Raw genomic sequence first — 24,087 nt, forward strand, 5'->3', positions numbered from 1 at the left:
TTTTGCTTCAACATCTGGATTCTTCCATCATGCTGTGTTAAAACAGGTGAATGATATTTGATATTTTTACTGATCCATAAGTGGAAACCATTTTTTATATTTTCGGGAACATAGCTTCTCCTGAGGTGTGTCCCACATTCAGGCACTGAAGATGGGTGTGTGGGCCAGAGCAGTGGCTCTGTCTCTGCTTCTGCAACAGCTGGTGCTCACTGTCACAGCTCAAGGCATGAGTAAGTACCCTTCAGCAGTATGCTCTTCTGGAAAACAACAGTATGCTCTTCTGTCTGTAGATCAGCACAACTCAAGTCTTTTTCAGTTCCTAACTATCTGTTTTCTTCTCAACTTTTAATCTGCAGCAACCTGGCAAAACTAGGGGAACTATATTAATGTGTTTGGCTTATCTGTGATTATCAGTTTGACATCCTGGATCTAGTTACAGTCTGACCTAAATAAGTACATATTTTTTAAACGTTAAAACATCCCTTCACTGCCAGCTGAGAAAGTGTTTGTCCAAAAAGTTGATTTGCCTGGAATCTACACGCAAATGTTTCCATATAATTGTGGGTGGTTTTGTATTTACTTGAATTCAGCTATTGGCTGTGTGCATGTGTTTTTGTGCATTGATGTGTACGTGCATGTGAGGCAGCTGGTTTGTTCCAGTGGAAAGACTTTACTGCTGCTCCTTTCTGCACCTCCAGTCTACCACTCTATAAAACACAGCAGGATACGAAGAACAATGTGCACTGACACACACACACACACACACACACACACACACACACACACACACACACACACACACACACACACACACACACACACACACACACACACACACACACACACACACACACACACACACACACACACACACATACGCATGTGCACACTCCCACAGGTACACTGTCACACATAATAAAGCCCCATGACTCAGTGGTAGCAATCTGTAGAACATTGCAAACCATAGATACAAACCTCTCCATTAATAGTTATTTTTAACCCTCATCACATTTTACAGTGTACCAGATTGAGTGCTTAAGGTGAACACATGCTGAATACTTTCAAAGCTCTTTGCAAACTACAAACGGTCACTGTCTCTATTTAACTCAGCCTTTTCTCTGATCTTTTTTTCAGTATAGTACAATGTGTTCACAGCAATCTAATGCAGGTTTTTAACGACACTCTCTTAGTCTACGACCTGCTGGTGTCTCCAGACTGCCTGCCAGACTTGCTTCAAGGAAGTCTGAAGAACAAAGGGCGAGATGAGGCGTTCCTCCTATCTTCCTTCAGCCTCCACAGCAAGGCCCCGACTTCGCTCTACAGTGTCATCAACCCCAAAGACAACACCAAGTACCTGGAGCTCAGCCTGCAGGCCAAACTCAGCAAGGGTGAAATAATCCACCAACACACATGACACAGTCTGTACCCTCTTCTGAAACAGACCACTTTATCAGCTATATTGTAACAACTTCTCCTGCTGCTTCTCTCTGTCTCTAACTTTCCCTTCTCTCCATCTCCAGTGACCCTTCGTTACCAGAAGACTGACGGCAGATTTGCCACAACCAGTTTCAACCATGCCTCCCTGGCAGACGGCCGGGATCACCATGTGATGCTGCATGCCAGAGGCCTACAGGGCGGCACACCCAGCCTCAACATTTATGTGGACTGCAGACTGGTGCACACTTTGAATGATCTGCCAGCTGCCTTTGGGTCTCTCCCCCCTGGGCCCAACAAGGTGGCTCTTAGGACCCTGCAATCCAGAGGGCAGGTAAGAGCAATCACACATTTAAAGGCAGAGATAAGCTGCTGGAAAAACTATGCACAGCTGTCTTTTATTCCTTTGTTAGGATGAATTGACGGACTTGAAGCTGGTGATAGAGGACACCATAGACAATGTGGCGACTCTGCAGGACTGCAGTGTGGATCAGCATGAAACTCTGCAACTGCTCAGTGAGAAAAGATTGCTGATAAAATCACCTGACAAACACATGCAGTCATTGTCACCTGACAGGGTAGTGGGTGTTGTTTGTCCAGCTCTCTAATTCTTTTGGGAATTCCCTCAGGTATCCAGGGAGGCAGTACAACGCACGACCAGTTTACCATGCAGGAGCTGAAGAGCATGTTATCTGAGATGAAGGTGCTGCTTAACCAGCAGGTAACCCACTCTATGGTTTTTGGAGTCTCACACTGGTATCTCTTGATGGATAGGTAACCTTAAAAACCTTGAAATTGCTCAAGATTTATTTGAAAGCCCAACAACTACTTAACTTGCTTCATAGAAAAAGTTTAATGCTGAGATGAAGTGAAATATATATTTATTTTTAAAAGAAGCTTTTTGGAAAACTTTGGGTAGCAGTATATGTCAAGAGGTCATTGGTTGTTTGAAGAGGGTTTTAAAGTGGAATGATGTGGGTTATTCATAGCCATTTGGGATTTCCTTTTTTGGGGATAGGAATGGTTTTGCAATTAAAAAAAGAGCAATTTGTTATGAAAATGGAGAATCCAGACTGTGAGGAAGAACTGCTGAAGCTGTCTTTTTTCAAGACTTTATGTAACCCCATCAGCAGAGAGTAAAAGCGAAAATGACCTCAGCAGCAGTTGATTTCAGAAGTTCATTTAAAGTGGATGATTTGTTTGGAGATAAGACGTTAGAGCGACTGATCTGCCTCCATTGATATCAGCTAAAAAGCAACACAGCTTGTCTTGACTAACTGACCTTTCTCTATGGTTCAGATTAAGGAGACAACCTTTCTGAGAAACACCATCGCAGAGTGTCTTGCCTGTGGTAAGCAATACAAAAACAGTGATCATTTATCAAGTATTTGCTACTACTGGCAAAGGGATATTTCAACAAGGTGCTTTCATATCCATCCATAGGTCTCGGGGGCAACCCAACCAACACAGGTCCAACCCCTCCACCGTATATCATGAAGCCTAAGACACCCCCTCATTCTCAGCCTCAGCCTCAGCCTCATCCTCAGCCTCATCCTCAGCCTCAGCCTCAGTCTAAGCCTCAGCCTAAGCCTCAGCCTAAGCCTCAACCTAAGCCTCGGCCTCAGACTCTGTGCCCACCTGGGACCTGTTTCAGACAAAACATGTGCATCCCTTCAGAGTCAGGGGGATATCAGTGCGCCCCCTGTCCGGACGGATATACAGGAGACGGGGTGCGCTGTGATGACGTAGATGAGGTATTGATTATACTCAGTTTGCATGCAACCAGTAAAAGTAGCACTTATTACCATTGACTGTTTTTGCGTGTCTTAGTGCAAGTTTCAGCCATGCTACCCTGGTGTCCGGTGTGTGAACACAGCTCCTGGTTTTCGCTGTGAGAAATGTCCTCTGGGATACAGCGGTCCAGAGATAAATGGAGTCGGAGTGTCTTATGCTAAGTCCCACAAACAGGTAAAACAAACAAATACACTTTCTGTTTTTGTTTATCAGTGCCTACTGTTCTGTTATCTTTATTTACTTAACATGCAGTGTGCAGTAAAAACGTGGCCTTTTTCCACAGTGACATCTGTATTTTCTCAATCTCAAGCTGTCATCAAACACATTTCCAAAGTATTTGTAGGCCTGGATGATTTCAACACTCTGTTGAATGTTTTTTAAACACAATTATTTAGTTTGGATACATTTTAATCCAAAAGAACATCTGTCCCACCATTCCACAATGACTTGCAATGATTCGTTATTTTCAGGTGTGTGACGATATAGATGAGTGTCTGGGCCCGCTGGAGAATGGAGGATGCACTGCCAACTCCCAGTGCCACAACACTATAGTGAGGCCGTTAGTATAACGTTACTATATCACTCTTATAGCAGGAGGCCCCTGGTTTTTGACGTGGTTATTTTCCTCATCAGGGCTCCTTCCGCTGTGGAGATTGTAAAACTGGCTTCACAGGAGACCAGCGGAGAGGCTGCCAGGGAACCAGGCTCTGCCCTAACGGGAAACCCAGCCCATGTGATGGCAACGGAGAGTGTGTGGTGGAGAGGGACGGCAGCATCAGCTGCAGGGTGAGCACTCAGATCATACTTGGATCTTAAATGTATGAATCACTTGCTGTTTCTCATTATATCATTTAAAGAAAAATATATGACTATTCCATCTGGTCTGTTGTGTGTGTGTTAGTGTGGGGTTGGTTGGGCAGGTAATGGATATATGTGTGGGAAGGACACAGATATTGACGGGTATCCGGACACCAAGCTCCCGTGCAGAGACACCAACTGTAAGAAGGTACTAATTCCTCCCCACTCTTCCCTGTTTAATGCTTTAATTCATTCTAGTATTATCTTATACTGAGTGTTAACTTGGGTTTTTTCCAGGATAACTGTATGTACGTGCCAAACTCTGGCCAAGAGGATGCGGACAGCGATGGGAAGGGGGACTCCTGTGATGACGATGCAGACAGTGATGGCCTTCTTAACGAAGATGTAGGTAACTTCACTCGACCCATACAAGAAACCCTTTACAAACCCTCTCACTTGAGACCATGCAATTAGCAGTTTACCTTTTTTGTTGTATCCTAGGACAACTGCTGGCTCGTTCCTAACGTGAACCAAAAGAACAGCGATAAGGATCTCTATGGCGACGCCTGTGACAACTGCAAAATGGTGGAAAATCCCTTACAGAGGGACACGGATCAGGACGGGCTGGGAGACGAGTGTGATGATGATATGGACGGAGACGGTAAGTGTGTATGTTGAAGAGATGAGACAATATAGGAGTTTATCGTAGAAGAAAAACACTCACAAATAAAAGTTGATGGTAGTGAATTTCCACTTTAGGGACGTAAAACAGCTGTCGTTAGAGATATCTAAAAAAATATTAAAATGAAAGATGTGCAATATTGTTATGAAAAGTGGAAAGCAGTGCAGTCATTAGGAGAAGTAGTACAACTCGTACAAATACTCATTGAGAAACACACATCATTTTTCATCACCTTATTATTTGTAATTAAAGATTGTTCTGTTATTCTTTTCATTTATCATGACCAAAAAGGTGTGGGTCCTATCTGTGATGCCATAAATAATAAGTAACAGTATGATTACAGTATTCAGGGTCATTTAAATGTTATGATTAAATTAATTGAAATTATTTTGGCCAAAAAACACATAACATAAAGGCATCATATCATCACTTGCCTGGTGTATGTGTGTTATATAACGGGTCAAATAACTATTAACTCGACTATAAACTGTGTGTAATTATAAGGTCAATTATTGTAAATGGTCACACTGGCAGCAAGGGTTGGATGGTCATTACTGTGGGAGGTGTAGTTACCGGACCATCACTGCGTTTATTGCATCAATTAGAGGTAATAGATTTTGAAACCCAAACCCAAATGGCCAATAATTGCATTTAACCACCAGCGTGTCTGTGAGGGTTATCCAAACCGCAGACTGTCTAGACACGAATAAAACCTTAACAGTCCAGTTTAATGGGAAGTCAGGGCTATTTTTTTCCCTGGACTGGCAACACTTTATCAGTTCACAACATCCTCCCGGTCCTTTTGTGTCTGTTTCCAATTCACATCCTGTAGCAGTCAGATCACTGGCTATGAGGGAAACCATTCAAACCCAAGTTGAAAACAGTGATTAGTGTTAAAATGTTCCAACTAAAATCAAAAGTGTTGTTTTTCCCAAAATGTTCTCAAATAGTTGTTTGCCAAGTAGAGTACCTTTCATTTCTTCCACTGGAGAAATTGTTTTAACTTCTCCCCTAATTGTGTATCTTTGCATCCGTCACACATTGAGTCTGTGCTTGTTGACCCCTGTCCATTCACTCTGGCAGAGCTCCAACCTCTTGATCATTTGGTTATGTCTTTAACTCTAAGGCTGGATTGCTGAGTGCTTGGTCATGTCTGTCTCCTCTCTAAAACGCATTTTCCATGGTGAGCCTTCGCCAGGCATTAAAGGCCACTGGAAACTATTTAACCTCGGTCTTCAACAAACACTGCCATCTGCTGATGCATTTGACGGACCGTGTCTGAGTCCTGTCATGCTCTTTTCATTTTCCTTTCTGCGTCAAGGCTTTTGAACATGACGCAGAAATATAAGAGTCGAGATGTTTATGTCCGCAGGCTTAAATAATATCCTCGACAACTGCCAGCTAGTCCCCAACACAGACCAGGAGGACCGGGACAACGATGGGGTGGGAGATGCCTGTGACAGCTGTCCTGATATGTTCAACCCTAATCAGGTAACAAAAAACAAATGGAAAAATGTTACCTTCTGCTATAACTCTGACCAACAGTGTTTGAAACCAGAATCAGAATACCTTTATTCATCCCACAAAGGGGACATTAACGTTGTTACAGCAAGTAAAGAGCCTGATAGCTTTACAATAATTAAGAAGCTTGCATAAAATATTGAAGATTAAAATAAAAATTACACAAATTACAATTTACAATATACCAAATACTATAAATATTGCACTGTTATTTACAGATTTATTACAGAAGTTGAATTGTCTAACTAAGGGACAGCAGCCAGTTTTAATAATAATAATAATAATAATGAATATGAAGCAGTGTATATATACATATAAATTGCACATAAGTAGTATTGCACAACAGGTCATGTTTGTTTTGTATACCTGCAGTCTGACTCCGATGATGACCTCGTAGGAGATACCTGTGATGACAACGTAGACAGGTAGAGCCCACTGTCATCATCAGTGGTATCAAGATGTGAAAAGTGTTGTCCTTTATTTACCTGCCCTCCCTCCTCTTCCTCAGTGATGGTGATGGCCACCAAGACTCAAAAGACAACTGTCCCACAATCATCAACTCCTCTCAGCTGGACACCGATAAGGATGGAATGGTTTTAATCTCCTTGTTCATATTTCACTTATTATATTTAACTTCATTCTTCTAATGTATGCTGACATAAAGATGGCTCTGTGTTTAAAATACTAAAACTGTGCTACTTCCTCTGGATAGGGAGATGAATGCGACGATGACGACGATAATGACGGCATCCTGGACGATGACGACAACTGCAGACTTGTTCCCAACCCAGACCAACAGGACACAGATGGTTAGTGTCATATGGTAGACCAGTGTTTGTGTTTGCAAGTACTGTGTGTCTTGGGATACAGTCAAGAGGGTAGATGGGTGTGAACTAAGGTAGACGTGTGTACAGGTACAGTTGATATGTGTGTACAGTATGTGTTTTTGTCCCTAATTTGTGTCCCTGTGTTTTAGAAAACAGGGTCGGAGACGCATGCGAAGGAGATTTTGACCAAGACAACGTCATTGACATAATCGACCACTGCCCGGAGAACGCAGAGGTCACGCTAACGGACTTCAGAGCCTACCAGACCGTAGTGCTGGATCCAGAGGGGGACTCTCAGATCGACCCCAACTGGGTGGTCCTCAACCAGGTAAACGACCTGGAAAACTAGCCTCTGTTACAGTGTAGCGTTCACGGTTCCATAATTCCTTGCAAATCCACAGTCTCATACTAGGTCTAACAAAGTGAAGCTACTCTGTTTTCCTGACAGGGCATGGAGATCGTTCAGACAATGAACTCTGACCCTGGCCTTGCTGTAGGTAAGAATGACACCCCCACCTGCTTAGAAACTAAATATTTCTCATCTCTCTTTAGTGTGTTTTTGCAGCCTCTGCCTGACATGTTTTATCTTTTTTCTCACCTCTAACATCTGTAGGCTACAAAGCTTTCAGTGGTGTTGACTTTGAGGGAACTTTCCACGTAAACACGGTGACGGATGATGACTACGCTGGCTTCATCTTCGGCTACCAGGACTCCTCCTCCTTCTACGTGGTGATGTGGAAACAGACCGAACAAACGTACTGGCAGGCTGCACCCTTCAGAGCCGTCGCTGACCCAGGAATACAGCTCAAGGTGAATGGCTGTTTTTCTCTACACACTCACACACTGATCGCAGCCAACTATCTGGAACAATTTAAATTTAAAAATGTTGACCAAGGACACTTTGACAGGTTCATGGATGGATTATGAGACTACAGGCAAAGGGCACAAAGATTCAAAAGGCATTTAAGGATAGAGACCTTTTTTTGCCTCTGTACTTGTTTTGCAATTTTTTGTGAGCATGTTGTGTCTCTTTGTAGTCATACCAAGCCTCTTTGCAGTTGCTTTAAGTCTCTTTTAGGTTATTGTGGCCCTTTTCATAGTCTTTGTGAGTCTCTACACCCTTTTTGTTCACTGTTATGCATCTCTTTGTAGTTTGTTTGTCTCTTTTGTAGTTGTTTTGTGTTTTTTTGTTGTCATTTTGAGTCTCGCTCTGGATAGTTCATTTCTCTTTGAGCGACATTATGTTGGCGAAAGCCAGAGTGGCCCCTGACACTTTAAGCGCCTAGGCCTGAGGATTTTGGGATTGATCTTGTGATTAGCAGACAGCTCACTCTACACAGAGTTTCAGCTGGGGGAAATGTTCTTGCTCTCCTCAACAGTTCTTTCCCTTCTTCTTTGCTATCTTGCTCTTTATCACCACTAGGTCGTGAAGTCAAAGACGGGTCCTGGTGAGTATCTGAGAACTCCCTGTGGCACACAGGAGACACCAACGATCAGGTCCGCCTCCTGTGGAAGGACCCGAGGAACGTTGGCTGGAAAGACAAGGTCTCCTACCGCTGGTTCCTCCAGCACAGACCACAGGTCGGATACATCAGGTACAAACATCAGTGGTGATACACAAAATACTTACAGTATACTACACTATTTAACACTCTGTTAGATCCTGCATTAAAAGTAGTACTTCGTAAATTATGTAAGTTCGATCTTATAGTTAAGTGTTAAAAATGTAAATACTTTATGCAATAAATTGTCCCTTGTAACTGTATGATAAGATTATTATTGTGCATTAAGCAGGATTTCACTGTTGTTGTTGTTGTTGGCTGTCAGATTGAAACTAATGATTATTTTCATTATAGATTTTTGAGCTTTTTTGTATCTCTATTAATTGATTGATTGTTTAATTTGTAAAGACATTGTAAAGCTTCTTTGAGAAGTTGGAACCATTGTCAAAAAGTTACTCTTATAGTCAAACTCTTTATACCTTTTCTGTGTAAAAATTGTTATTTGTTAAGTCACAAGTAACTGAAGCTATCAGATGAATGAAGTAGAGAAAAAAGTACAACACTTAACTATACAATGTAGTGGAGTAAAAGTAGAAAGTGGCATGAAATGAGAATACTTGAGTTAAGTACTTCAGGATTCTTACTTAAATTCAGTACTTCATAATATTCCACCACTGCAGGTCACACACCGACACTCGAATACATACACACTCATACAGTGTGAACTGACTTAGCTTGTTTCACCTTGTGTGAACCAGGGCTCGCTTCTTTGAGGGTCCAAAGCTGGTGGCCGACACAGAGGGGATAATTGACACCAGCATGAGAGGAGGGAGACTGGGCGTGTTCTGCTTCTCTCAGGAAAACATCATCTGGTCCAACCTGAAGTACCGTTGCAATGGTGAGTATCAGCAAGATAAACAAAGCTAGATCAGCCACTTAAAACTGTAAGTATGCTATGAGTTTCTTTTCTTTCTCATTCCCACAGACACTATTCCTGCTGACTACGAAGATCTCAACGCCCAAAACACAGAGTGAAGCGGAGAAATCCATCAGATAAACTATTAGAGCTGCACTGTCGAGAACAAAGAGGACCAGAGTGAGGGGAAATTAAATTGAGAGAGCAAACAAATTGACTGTTGTGGTTAAAGGCTTTTTTTAACGTGGTCATTTGAGTGAAAGGGTCTTAGGAAAGCTTACAAATTGGGCATTATATACTTTAGTTGTGTGTAACTGAAGCCAGTACATTCATGGATAGATCAACAGGTCCTGTTTGTTGATCTCAAATTCAATACCAGCATTTATTAGTACTTAAATACTGTGTTTGATTAAGATGCTAAATAATCTGAGCATTTAAGAAGGAAATGAAGGGTTAGTATGTTGTATTTTACATCCGATCATTGTATTATTTATCTGTATGAAGGAAAATATCAGTAAATAAAGACAGCAGATAGCATTCGATGTATGTTTTATTGAAAGAATGTGAACAATGAAGTGCATGGCACCCATGATTCCGTTTCTAAAACATACTACCAAAATGTTCCTGTATGTCATGGTTAACAGCAGCTCCTGCTATCTGATTATTTTATTTTTTTATTGATATCAAAGCCAAGAGCACCATTTATTTTCTACATTCATACCGATAGTTAAAAAGCAGAAACATTATCAACAGAAGATGAGTCGCACGACAATATTTGTAGGTATATAAAGCATTGAATGTCCATAGACAACTGGACTCAAGCAGAAATGTACATATTAAAAAACATGTTAGGAATACAGTCAAACAAAAGACATACTGATTTATTGATGTTGCAGTTGACAATGTGTAATACATTGTATTTATATACAATACAAACTAAATCTGTTACACAGGCAACCAAACAGCTGAAGGTCTTTGTGTGAATTTTAATTCGGCAGTAAACTCAACATCCAGTGTTGAATAACTCACTAATAAAAACACTCATGCTACTTTATTTTGACCTCCAATATGAGCTGACACATGTAACAAAAACCTTTAAAACTGTACAGAAAAGATCTGTTTTAAGTGTCTGTGATTGCATGCAAATACATAGGTTTTTTTTCTGTTAACCGACCAAACAATTCTAATGGAGTAGTTGGTTGTTTTCTGACATCTACCTTTGGCAAACATTCCTCACGGTGTCACTGCAGCTCTTCCAGAGAGGCGGCGCTCCACTAACGTCACTCTAATGTAAGGCAGGTTGATTTGAAGAGCTCTGCCCTGTACGACAACAACGATGACTGGAAATGTTGAAGAGTGGATTTTCTTAAGAAATAGTCTGGCTCAAAGGGAGCACGGACAATAATAAAATCTTTGTGGAAACTTCACAACACTGGCTATAATATCTAAAAGAGTTTGCTCTGTTGCATAGAAAACTTCTACAAAAAGAGAGTGGTATAACACCAACACAAACAGCTTACATGTGAGCCTGAGAGATGAGATTTTAAACAGAGTCAGGGACAAATGGAGTTCACTTTGCACCACACCTTCACAAAATGATTCCTGATTACTGAATATGCACTTAAATAAATACAATTTCTCTTGAAACATCTTTAACCTTAAACACATTTGTCCCCAAACTTTGCTACAACGTTATGGTCCAACTACACAGCACTGAAATGCCTGGCTGTAAAAGCAAAACCTGAAAAAAATACACAGTAAATACTTACAAAATGCACTTCCAAATCTGAAATTATGAAGAATCTATGGGGGTCGGATGCTTATCATGTTTCACAATGTACTCCCATGATTTTTTATGTAATTTCAAATTGGAAAGCAATACAAAACTCCATGAGTAAGTGGTAGTAAAAGATAGCAAAATTACCATCAAGGTATTACATCGTAAAACAAAGTCAAATCGACACTAGCATATAAAACAAAAGGCAACAGATAATCCTCCATTTCCACGCTGAGGGTAGTGTAGGGTTGTGTTTCAAGGTAAAAGGGGGGTGGGGGCAGGGGGGCTGGTCCCTGGCTCAGCGTGAGAGCTTCTGCCTGAGTAGCCTGACCTCAGTGTAGTGTGGGGTGGGGGGGGTGTCCTATGCCTCAAAACGCTTCGGGAACACCATGGGAGCAACGAGGGTCCACATGTAGAGGAAGAGACAGACCCAGCAGGAGACCATCTTGATCCAGAACACCGACCAGCTCCCGTCCAGGAGCTTCTCAATCTTATGGTTGTCATAACTGTAAACAAAAACAACAGAGTGAGTAAGTAACCACACCGAGCTGCAACATCAACATTGTAGATCAGCTAGATGCAGAATATCTGGCTGCTTTTTGAGGTTAGGCAGGTAACATTTGTTTCTCTGCTGCAGTCGAAAGAAACACTGAGAGAAATGAGACCGAATCAAAGCCTTAGAGCCCTGTTAGAGCCAAAGAGACAAGCTAATGAGGGTAAGAAGAATCCCTATTGGTCCGTCACAACCACTTATGCTTTAACATAATGAATGCGATGTTCTTATTTTAATATTGATTGTAGACAATTCACTTTAAAGACCACCAGACTCAGGGAAAGTTTTATCCCACAGGCCATAAGACTGCTAAACTCCTGAGTGTGCTCTATTTTTTATTGTATTTGTTTTTAAGTCTTATACACCGCTCGGCCAAAAAAAAGGTCACACACTCTAATATTCGTTGGACCACCTTTAGCTTTGATTACGGCACGCATTCGCTGTGGCATCGTTTCCACAAGCTTCTGCATTGTCACAACATTAATTTCTGTCTTGCATAAAAAAATTGATCTTGTATTGATGACGGGAGATTCGGACCACTGCGCAAAGTCTTCTCCAGCACATCCCAAAGATTCTCAATCGGGTTCAGGTCTGGACTCTGTGGTGGCCAATCCATGTGTGAAAGTGATGTCTCATGCTCCCTGAACCACTCTCTCACAATTTGAGCCCGATGGATCCTGGCATTGTCATCTTGGAACATGCCCGTGCCATCAGGGAAGAAAGAATCCATTGATGGAATAACCTGGTCCTTCAGTATATTCAGGTAGTCAGCTGACCTCATTCTTTGGGCACATAACATTTCTGAACCTAGACCAGACCAACTGCAGGAACCCCAGATCATAGCCCTGCCCCCACAAGTTTGTGACCTTTTTTTTGTCATTGCAGTGTATATATTTATGTTGCATTGTTGGAAGTGACTTAAGTTTTTCATAGCACATCTACACTGTACAGTAGCTGTCAATGACAATAAAGCCCTATGAACCTTTGACCCAGATAAGAACAAACTAATGACCTTTTGAGATCCTTTATCTCATCTTAATTTCATTAAATGCTATTTTCTTGTCTGACAAGAGGAAAGGCACAGGCTAAACCGACTGACTGATTTCCATTACGTTTTCCAGGAAGCCACACTACGAACCTGAAGAAGAAAAAGGAAGAATGTTTTTGAATACAGGACCAAACAACAGCACAATTAAAGCATGACTTACTGGAACCAGTTGGTGACGGTCATCATGACGTAAAGCGATCCGAGGAAGAAAACAGAGTGGAAGTAGGCGTAGCCATAGATGGTTCCCTCTCTCTCATCATTCGTCACGTTCTGGCCTCCACCCGTTTTCTCCTCATCATAGTCGTCTAAAAATCATGAAGAGAGTGTGGGTAAGTGACTCTTTTCAAGTTAGTAATAAAGTAAAGGATGTACTACAAAGAAAGAAAATAATAAATGATTATAGATGAACGTGGCTTGTTCCGTTTGAAGTGACAACCAGGAAGTGGGGGTTGAAACAGAGTTTTAATTCTCTCAAAGTCTCTCTCGTTTTAGGGAATCTCAATTTCTCAATTCTAAGATGTTACAGAAACACTTTTTTTTTTGTTTGTTTTTTTTTACAGAGGAGAAGGATCAATCTCTGTGATAAAGTGACAAACTTTGTTATTTTTTAGTATAGATAATTAATATTTTTCTCTCCGAACAATGCCAAAAATGGTCATCATAGGATCCTTCTGAATTACATTTTTGAAAATAACACCTGATACTGTTTTGAAGATTGATATAAATGAGTGGACACATTGGGAAAATGCCCCAAAAGATATGATGTCTTTAAAAAATTAAAAATGTAAATTATTATAAACTCAAGAGTAGAATATGTGTACAAGTGGAGCTAGATTTCTAGTGGTTATATTTGCCAACACGTAGCTGTTTTGTTTATTTCCAGCAGGGGGCAGTGTCACCCTGTACACCTTTCCTTGTTGCTGCTGGTCCTGCTTCCCTGTGTCATACTACTCTCCTAGTAACAGTGACATCATCCATGTTTGCTGACCAATACTTTCTCACCATCCTGAATCTGGCTGAGGAATAGCAATGAGTTATTTTCTCTGTGTCCAAACACTATCGTACACACTGAGCAGGATGGAGGAGCAGGGGGAGAGGAGTAGGCAGGGGACACTACTTGACTTTCCTCACCTGTATCATTTCCAAAACAGAAACAGCAGCGAGCTCTCTGCAAGATAAAGAAAAGCACACGTTACCACAAACTCGAATACAAGCACTCATTATGTCTCTTGGGTCCGATTTGCTTAATTTGATAGAGACGTGTAATTGGGATTGTCTGGTCCTGTTAATCAATTGTATAAGTTAATATATTTCATTAAGCCACACACCAAGTGAGATGGGAAAAATGTTGCATTTACCTCAATCTCTGGCTCACTGTTCCCATACACTCTAAGCGCTGCAGAGCTTCGTCTGGTGGTGGACGTCAAGCTAGAGGGGAGGGTGGAGAAGGAAAAAGGGTTACAGTTGGAGGGAGAGAAAGGTAGTCATTTTGTAACTATGTATTTTTCCATTCATTTGCACAGTGTAATTCGCTCTCCTTCAGGGAACTAGCACAGGAGACATGATGCCTCCGCTTAATGGGAAACACATGTGAACAAACACAGAAAGGCATTAGCTATCTCTCCCACGCTTAGCTCAGCCAGAGCCAATCATGCACTGCCTCTGCGGAGTCACGGCCAATCAAAACTAACCTTTGTCTGTCGCTATAGCCTGGCATGAAACACTTTTATTTCACATCGCTCAGACTGCAGTTAATGTGTTTGAATTGTGTCCTTCACGTTATATATAAACACCTTAAATGTAATAATATAGAACTGAAAAGATGTGTGTGTGTGTGTGTGTGTGTGTGTGTGTGTGTGTGTGTGTGTGTGTGTGTGTGTGTGTGTGTGTGTGTGTGTGTGTGTGTGTGTGTGTGTGTGTGTGTGTGTGTGTGTGTGTGTGTGTGTGTGTGTGTGTGTGTGTGTCTTACCAAGAGTACAGGACACAGCCAAACAGGATAATGGCTCCAACAGCGGTGACAATCTTTGTGTCGCTCTCCGTCGCAGAGTTGATGGGAAACACACACACGGTGGTGTTCATGCCATCTCTTTCCACCACTAGATAGAAAGAAAGTGCAGACAGAGACGGATGAGGGAACAGAAGAAGTACAGTGAGTGAGTGAGGAGTAGGAATATCGAGAAAGATTCAGTGTGTATTTTGGCACACTGTCAGTGCGAGAGCAGGAGGAAAAATGGAGACACAGCTAAAGATACAACGAGTAGAAAGGCGCCAACAACCCCCCACTGTGTATTATACATGTTGTGTTACTTAGCTAGCATGTGCTGATATTAAATATTTATGGTAAGATTATCTTTACAATAGTATCGCAGCATAGAATATCATTTTGACAGCAGCAGTGGAAACAGGAGCCCTGTTGGGATGGATACTTCAGACTCTGCAGAGTAATCCCTTTAAGAGTCACAACTTTCCATAAATCCCACAGTTTACCATGCGGCAGCTATTATAGAGATTGTAATGCCTTATCTTTGACAGGCTTCACTATATAGAGTTGGTGTTATGTTTCTTCCTTTTCAGCTAGCACCAACAAACACTTCACAGAATAGATGTGCAGGAATACTTAACTGTTATGATAACATTGAACACTTGACAGACAAATCTGTGTTTTCAACCGGAACAAAACGTGACAGAATTGTTGTTTTTTCTGGTAAAAGATGATCCTCTTCCCTCCTGTCTGTTTAAGGCTTTTTAAAATGAACTTGACCGGATGATATTTATTGATTAAAAGTTATATGAGCATTAATCTTTGTTATTTTTTCCAAATTGTTTAAATGACTACAAATAAAGATGAATGCTAATCTGTAAGTCGAAGTGAAACAGACCTTTGCTTATTAACCGTAACTTATTTCTCAATGAAACTGAATATTTAAGTGCATTACAGTTACAAGAGACATTCAAATCAATTATTCCTTTCATAAAAATGTCTTAATTTTAAAGAAAATATTCTCCGAACAATAAAAAAAGTGCACTTTTCTGGTCCGTTTTTCTGTCTCATTCAAACTAAATGTTGCTCTTCTTTTATTATCATTCCACTGTGTTCATTCGACAGGTTCCTTAAAACCAATAAAGGATTTTTTAAATCCCAGGTTCAGATGTGCGTCTGTTGATACTCACTTTCTTTTGGTTTGCTGGAGAAAGCTGAGAAGGTGAGGTACATGACGTACACACTGATGACTCCTGGCTGCAGCAGGCCGGATGTGGGCTGCACTGAAGGGACACAACAAACAACATATTGTAAGAATTAGTATTATATTTCTGTCATTCTTCTATATCCTATGTGCCCCAAATGTGAAATACCCTTTGTGATACATCAAGAAGCTTTCTAAAAAAAGAAGCATCTGATTGCAAATGCTTATTTTCATCTTGTACTTGACAGTCAAATGAGACAATGTGCATGCGAGTACAGGTCCTTACGTTTCTGTATGCACGGGGAGATGGCCAGCAGGGAGACAACGAGGCAAAGGCTGCCGTTGATGCCCAGGAAGACCTTGTTTAGTAAACAGGCCTCTGGGTCAGTGTAGAAAACACCCATGAAGACCAAGGCTCCTACTGCAGCACTGAACAGCATCAGGGTCACAAAGGCCAAGGCTGCGTACCACAAGCGGTTATGCTTCACTCCTGAACTCCTGCAGACAGAAAGACAGTGGTCAAGGAAGAGAAAGCAGAAAGCTTAAAATCAGTGTCCATTCCCTCACAAATTGAAAGGTTAAGGTTTACTGTAATGATTACCAAAACTTCAAAATGTTTCAAAACAATCCACTGTGGTATGTGCGTGAAAAGCTAAGGGGAAAGTAAGCACACACACTCAAATACAAAGCTCTTCAATGCTCTGATTTACAGGGGGATAAAAGAGGCAAAGGAAACAAGAGCAAAGAGAAGACATGTTGCTCTCACCAGTTTGTGTTCCATCTGTGTGCAAACTTCACCAACAGCATGAGCTGGATCAGCAGGAATATGAAGCCGCCAGCCGCTCCGATGTAGCGCCACACTGTGTGGACAGAGGGAGTCAGTGAAAAGCTTTTAGAGACAAGAAGACCTTACAGCAGATATCTGGGACTTGTTGCCCTTTCATGCTGTGAGATTATATTAAAACCACAGAAAAGAGGACAGAGTTATTTCAGAAGTTTGTGTGGAAGGCAGTGTAGTTGAGTGAGCTTGAACTGCAAAACCTGCAATTCCTCATATTCCTTACTTTACTAATTAAGTGAAATGAATATGTTCTGAATCTAAATACAGCATGAATACCAGCTTTAAAGACAGTCCTTTTGAGTGACTGCTCTTTACCTTCCAGAAAGATTTCCTCGTACGGGATGAAGAAGCCTCCAGCGCAGCACGCCACCAGCACGATGAACTTCACCAACCAGAACCTGACATTTAGAGCAGTGATATTGTTAAAGCTTCTAAATGGTAAAAGTAAAACAAACGGAAGACAAAATAATAACTCCTGACAGAACAACCTCAGTATGACTCAAGTCAATGTCAGAAATGTCTTTCAAACAAGCAGTTGTATTACAGCGTGTCATCTGGCCTTCAAAATACCACCAAATGAAGTTACAGTCAACTTGGAAGCATAGATCTATTTCTAATTCACCTCCCAGCAGAAACATTTTGAAACTGAAAACTACACCTGGCTGTTTTATCTTTCCTCCTCCCTCCAGAGAGCTTCCAGTTTTTTTTATTTATCAGTGTTAAAGCGTTATGATAGGAGCCTCTCACAGGAAAAAGAGGGGATGATTTGTTCCATAGCTGCTGCACATTGATGATCAAACTGACCTGAACACTTACGAAATATATAAAAAGTAAACATGGGAATAATAGAAGCGGTTAATACTGAATGTCTGCCTAAGTCAGGATTTTGAAACTCGAAAAATGCATGTGTCAAATCAAAGAGTATAGAAAATACTAAGAAAAAAGTAAACTTGGATAACAGGTAAAAACACTAAGCAACAAATATGGTATGATACGCTGTGCAGTATAAGGTAACAGGTGTCTATGTTTATGTCATGATTTATATAAGCTAGTTAAATTATGTTCAGGAAAACTCACCTGTCATGTTGCAGGATTGAATTTGCACAAAATATCTTGTCATTCTAATATTTGCAGAGAAACTGATTGGACTTTTCTGACCACCTTTCAAATTGCATACAAAGTATAAAAAGTAAACATGGGAATCTTGGATTACAGGTAGCAACAAATACGGAAGGATGACATCTGCAGTATGATGTAACAGGCGTCAAAGTTTATGTCATCATTTTTATAAGCGTATTAAATTATGTTCAGGAAAACTGCTCGGAGATCACCTGTCATGTTGCAGGATTGAATAACTTGCACACAATATCCTGTGATTTTTGGATTTGCAGAGATACTGACTGGATCTAACTAATGGCCGAGTGAATGAAAACCTGACTTCTTGCGATAACTTCCATCAAGTGATTTAATTGTGTTTGCCTTTAGCACACATTTAGGGTGCCAAGCCAGCAAGACATTAATAAAAATAAAGGGCAGGACACAAAGTGGACAGTAAGGGGAGGAAGGCCATTCTTACCCGTTATGCACGGCCGCCCTCCAGCCTGTGCTGTTGTTGACTCTGATGGTGAAGATGGCGAAGAAGAAGAAGAAGCATGCCATGCCGAAGCACACCTTGTAGACGGCAGAGTAGCCCACCAGAGTTTTGCAGTTCTCCCCTGCCTTCATCTTCTCACACATCTGATTGTAGAACGGGATCTGATTGACAAAATCATCAACACTTTGATTAGATCATTACGGTGTTGAACCCCCCACCTTTGATCGTGTTTGTCTAGTACGCTGCTTCACAGAAAAGGCCGGACAGCGTCTATTCTGAGCGTCACGCCTCTGAAGAGCAGAAAGGGAAAACAGGCAGCAACAACAACCCCTCTTTCTCTCCATGTGGCCCTCTTTCATCCCTCGTTCTCTGCAGGCTGTTAGAGGGGCCTCACGACTAACTGTCAGTGTACACAAACAAAGGGCACAGATGAATAAATTAACTGCCTTCTATCAGCGAGGGAACAGCAAAGAGCAGAGAGAGGTGGAGTAAGAGAAAGAGATTGGCAGATCTGTCTTAAGAAAGCAAAATAATAAAGAGCAAAGCAAAACTGGAATCAGTACAGAAGATAAGGCCGTGGCCTTCAACAGGAAATTGTGTGTGCTTCAGTGGCTCGGTGCCAACAGAAGAGACGGCCTTTGAAATGATAACCACAGAATGGAGGCTTGAATTTATTTCCTTTCTCTGATACCCCGAGACTGCGGAGATGTGACTCAAAGTCAAACACAAGTTCTGCGTTTCAAACAGAAGTCAAACTTTAAGAGAACAGATATTTACATTCAGATAGCGCTTTGAGTCGGCTTTTCTAGTTATTGGCAGAGTTTTTGTTCACTGAGGTTGTACACATGGGTTAGACGCCAGGGGATTGAGTTGTCATCACCTCAGTGTGTAGCACAGTCTAGAGCCAGATCACAACATAGAGTAAAAAGGCCATTTTGGAGCTTTTGTCTCACGTTGAGGACCATATTAGCATGTCCATGGTGTCGTGATTAAGAGGGAAGGGGGCCGGCTGTTTCGGACAGCTGTAAATCTCTTGAGAAAAGACCAGCACTCTCGTACGCACAATGGCTGCTCTCTTAGCCGGGACTTCCCACTGCGCTCAGTGTGTGACTGGCAGAGTGCGTGTAAATGTGCATATACGTGTGTGTAACTCAGCAGGCTCTGCATGGGGCTATCAGAGGCCATTTTGTGCCTGGTTGAGTCTTTTATGAGGTTGCCCTCTCACAAGGAGACATGCAGTAGGGAATCATTTTAATACTGTACAGTAGACAGTGGCAGGGAAAGAGAAGAAAAGGCAGCAGAAGAGGATTGATGGAAAAAGACTGAGTTTTCAAATAGCGTCTTGATTGCAGTCATTGCCATAGTAGCACTGTCAGCTCATAGTAGACGTCCTAGTCTAGTAAATGCTTATTCAGCAACTAAACCGTAAATATTGGAGGGTACCTCAAAGAAGGACAATAACTCTCAAGCTGAGATAATCTCCTTATAACTCAGACTAAAGAGAAGAGAGGACGAAACGACGATGTATCACTACAGTCTAACTCACTGTATTGTAGCCGAGGCAACCAAAGCCTTACAGTTCTGTTGAAATTTCCCAGAAAAAAACGCAAAGAGTAACTCTGATAATAATCCTGAGTTATGATGATTCAAAGAGGTAACGTGAGGGGAAAACACATGAGAGCAATAAGGATCAAAAGAGAGGGCAACAGGCCTCCTGTGTATCTTTTCCCAACCTCAGAGGCTAAGGGCGAAAAAACAAAGAGCTACCAGCCTGAACTCCTGACTGCGGCCTTACTTCTGCCTCGATACACAAGGGATATTTAACAGTGGGATATCACCTTTGCCTGTTGCAGGATAACATTTTCGCAAAATCTATTTACACCACAGAGTTAAACACAGAAGATATCTCATTTGAACAGACAACATTTAGTTAAAAATGAGTTGAATTGGTAAAACATCTTTCCTTTCACTTCTGCTCCATGGCAGCAAACATAACAACACTCCTCTGTGTATAGTTGCTAACTTCTGCAAAACCAGTAGTGGGAAGAGAGTGAGACAGCGGTAGACCAAACAGTGGAAAAGCACACAGTATTGAAGCTAGTGTTGGCTTGGTTACTGCAGCCCGTGAGCTGACCCCAACTCTTCCAGTCAGTGAACTAGACAAAACCCTTAACAACGAAGCTGCAGAATAAAGACTTAAAGCTGGAGAAAACATAACTTATTTTGCGAGTAAATACACTGAATGTTACACAATCAGAAAGCAGAAAGCAATGTAACAAATCATAAAAGTTGTTTTCCCAATCCAATCTCATTCCTTAAAATCCAAAGTGAGCACAAATTCCCATACATCAGTGTAGAAAAACTAATTGGGGGCCCTCAATGTTCTTTGTGCCATGCGTTGTGCAGCAGTTTGCTCCAAAAATGTAGATAAATGTATGAAAAATATCATCTATGTGAAAATAAAAAAGGTGGGTGAACTATTTGGAGGATTTATACATTTTTAAGGTACTTTTTCATGCAAAAATTCAGATTCAACCTTTCAATAAACGGGTTTCCTGCTTTTTTTGGTTTTTCTTCTAGCATGTTAAATTGGATATCTTTTGGACTTACAAAAAAGGAAACAATTACCTCCAACCCAAATTGATCTGACTTTATTTCCTCATACATTATTTCCTGTAATGGAAGCACTTATATTTTAGAGCCCTTTAGGACTGAGGGTTTCAGAACCGCTTCCTCACTCGGTATTTAAAATAAGCTGAAGCACAAACGAGAGCTTTAATTTTCCCCCTGTGCTGTTTTCATCCCTCCTACTTGTTCATTTTATTTCAATTAACCTGTATAACCAAGGACAAGTCTTAAATTATATACTTCTATTATACAGTATACAACTTACAGTCTTAATAGCATGTACGTGTGTGTGTGTGTGTGTGTGTGTGTGTGTGTGTGTGTGTGTGTGTGTGTGTGTGTGTGTGTGTGTGTGTTTGTTTGTGTGTGTGTCTGTGTGTCTGTGCTGGGAGAGAGTGATACTTTGCTTCGGTGATTTATGCACTTACATTGTCTCTCATCTCCTGCTCCACAGTGGGGGACATCATGATGACACAGACGATGGTGACCAGCAGGAAGTAGAAGGCGTACATGATGCGGGTCCCTGTGGACTGTTTCATCGTGGGGCAGCAGTTACAGCAGCAGGAGCAGGCCGCTGAGCCGCAGCAGCAGGCCAGCTGCACACAGAACAATGGAGAAAAGAGGGAGGGAAAACATTTCCGTATCAGTTTCAGGATTTTCCACATTGTTAAAACCCATCAGATACAGCCATAATGTATTTACAAGGCACTTGGATAAGGGATGACCAGGGTTTCAATGTGCAGTTTGCAAACAGTACTGTCGCCTGCAGAGACTTCACTTTGATTTTTATGAGAGGAAGGGAACGAAGCGAAAGACAAGGCGAGGAAATGCACGTTTATTTATATAGCACCTTTCAAAATAAGTTTACCATTCACTAATTGCAACTAATTAAACAGTACAATGATAACAAGAGGATCGTACAACAGAGTAACAACGAGAAATCACATCGTCTGAAATCTGAACAACATGCCCCCTCTATACTCTCAATTAACTTCATGTAAAGCTAGAAAGAAACAGGAGAAAAACAGAGGAACTTCAAAGCAGAAGGGGAGAGATTCCTCTTTCAGGATGGCCACACATGCAATGTACCGAATATGGACAGAAATAGCAGTAGTCAATTACTACAGTCGGTTAAACCTCAAAAACCAATGAACTACAGACAGCTGGCCCTATTTTACTGTATAAGACACACATAGCAATTCTGATAGGTCAATAATAGATGAATAAAACAGAAGGTATACTTTAATTGCAAAGAACATTTTAGTAAAGGTTGAATAGTTAAGGTAACTTTATCTCATCTAACAGGTTTTTTAAAGAGTGTTCAAAGGTTGCAGCTATAGTAGCAAAATGTGAGAATTTGGGGCCTTTTTGGCTTTCTAGAAATTCAGCTCGCACAATCCTGAAACAGCGACTTCTCACTTCAAAAGTATGGCATCTACAGGGCCATGGAAGAAGCTCCCCGCCTGACTATCTCTTTGCTCATTCATGGTTTCTATCACAAGAGACAAATCCCTCCCTATCCTTCACAGAGGGTACTCTTGGTCGGCGCAGACAGTGAAGTCTTGTCCGAAAACACACACCCACACATACACACTCACAGAGGCCTACTCTGTTTCTTCTGACAGTTTCTCATACAGGGAGAGAGTCTCATAAAGACAGGGGCTGTGTTCTATTTAGGAAAGAGGCTCTGTAATTATACAGTATAAGGTCTTTCTGTAGACGCCCCACCCAGCTACTCCTCATCCTGCAGAACACACACTGCTGTGGTGAGAGGTGAACTTCTGTTGTGGTCTGCAATCGAGGTGTGGTACATGCTACGTTGCTGCTTCTCTGCTTTCCTTTGTTTATCTCCCCTTATAGGATAAAACACATACTTTTCTAGGTGATGTACATGGAAAGGCTGATCATGAGTGTTTTTGGCAACAGGGAAACCGTGTTTCTAACTACAGTCATGATGACATTAGGTTAGAAAGGTTGAAGGAGTAATATAAATACTTCTTATTGTTTTATAAAAGTCAAAATCAACATTTGTATGCAAAAGAGAAACAATTGTACAGCTGGATCAGCACATTCTGAGTTGTTTTATCCTTCAGTAATTCCCTTCCTTTGTATAATGACTGATAAACATCTCACACACCAACTTCAGCTTAACTGATTCTAACTGGTTGCTGCCTTCACACACAAAAGGATTTTCCATATATCCAGCTCGAGGTGACAAGATTTATCCCCCTCTCTCAGTCATAACAGTATCTTAGGCCTCCTCTGTGAGAGTGTGTCCTAAGCCTGGGTCTGTAATGTTACCAGGGTGTATTGCTGTAGTAAAGCCAGTGTGCAACATTGTCTGATGCGTTGCGTTACGCTCCAGATGCCAGTAATGTGCGGTATGCGGCAGACTCGTGGATCCACACAGCCACATGGTCAAGATAGGGCTACTTCTCTGGCCACATGCCTCTGCCTTCCCATTGTCCAAAGGTTTCCCTGCTAGTCGTTTTTCTAGACAGATTTAACAGTTTTTTTGCCTTGAGGTGAAGAAAGGTAACCGATACCTTTCCCTTTTGTATACCAGCTCTGTGGTGTCAAGTTTCCCAGTTCTCTAAACAGATTCCCATGTGAAACGAAACTCAATTATGCTTCCTCCAGGTTCCCGTCTAAGAGCTGACGAAGTATTGAAGCCTGTTGCTTTTGCTCTTTAATGTATCAATGAACGTTATTAAAAAATAACCTAGCACCTTTTGGATCAGAAATACAGTGTGAGGCTTCAGGGTAGCAAGTCATTCACTAGATTATTCAAGTGTGCGTACATAGGTTAACATACAATGAGTGGTTCATGTGTAATTCCTTCACTAATTATGTAACGCAGAAGTAGAAATGCAGAATAAATAGGACAAATCTAAAATTTGACTTCCTCGCGCTATCCGGCTAAGAGTTATAGGAAACAAACACAAGGACTTCTTTGATGCCAGATCAAACAAAAAATGATGCAAGATTTT

The 24,087-nt window shown here is 41.3% G+C and overlaps 2 protein-coding genes across 2 annotated transcripts in view; one reads left to right on the forward strand and one right to left on the reverse strand.

The window, feature by feature from the left end:
- On the forward strand, window positions 1–10,976 carry thbs4a (thrombospondin 4a). Its single transcript, XM_063897170.1, is given in 24 exon segments — window positions 1–230; window positions 1,191–1,388; window positions 1,521–1,768; window positions 1,848–1,950; window positions 2,064–2,155; window positions 2,734–2,785; window positions 2,878–3,188; window positions 3,265–3,402; window positions 3,699–3,779; window positions 3,862–4,014; window positions 4,130–4,234; window positions 4,324–4,431; window positions 4,528–4,687; window positions 6,081–6,199; window positions 6,602–6,654; window positions 6,738–6,822; window positions 6,942–7,038; window positions 7,206–7,384; window positions 7,505–7,553; window positions 7,670–7,866; window positions 8,480–8,513; window positions 8,516–8,651; window positions 9,317–9,456; window positions 9,544–10,976. Coding segments are annotated over 24 exon segments (2,967 nt in total). The 5' UTR covers window positions 1–151; the 3' UTR covers window positions 9,594–10,976.
- Window positions 10,007–24,087, reverse strand: part of serinc5 (serine incorporator 5) — a 20,463-nt gene continuing 6,382 nt past the window's right edge. Inside the window, exons 2-12 of the mRNA XM_063897172.1 lie at window positions 21,526–21,693; window positions 18,455–18,633; window positions 17,194–17,276; window positions 16,804–16,897; window positions 16,324–16,535; window positions 16,024–16,116; window positions 14,822–14,948; window positions 14,211–14,280; window positions 13,984–14,020; window positions 13,013–13,157; window positions 10,007–11,757 (exon numbers count right to left, since the gene is read on the reverse strand). Coding sequence (XP_063753242.1) covers window positions 11,613–11,757; window positions 13,013–13,157; window positions 13,984–14,020; window positions 14,211–14,280; window positions 14,822–14,948; window positions 16,024–16,116; window positions 16,324–16,535; window positions 16,804–16,897; window positions 17,194–17,276; window positions 18,455–18,633; window positions 21,526–21,693 — 1,353 coding nt within the window. The 3' untranslated portion in view covers window positions 10,007–11,612. The remainder of the gene's footprint in view (window positions 11,758–13,012; window positions 13,158–13,983; window positions 14,021–14,210; window positions 14,281–14,821; window positions 14,949–16,023; window positions 16,117–16,323; window positions 16,536–16,803; window positions 16,898–17,193; window positions 17,277–18,454; window positions 18,634–21,525; window positions 21,694–24,087) is intronic.

Source organism: Eleginops maclovinus, chromosome 12 (genome assembly GCF_036324505.1).
Source record: "Eleginops maclovinus isolate JMC-PN-2008 ecotype Puerto Natales chromosome 12, JC_Emac_rtc_rv5, whole genome shotgun sequence".
Taxonomy (NCBI): domain Eukaryota; kingdom Metazoa; phylum Chordata; class Actinopteri; order Perciformes; family Eleginopidae; genus Eleginops; species Eleginops maclovinus.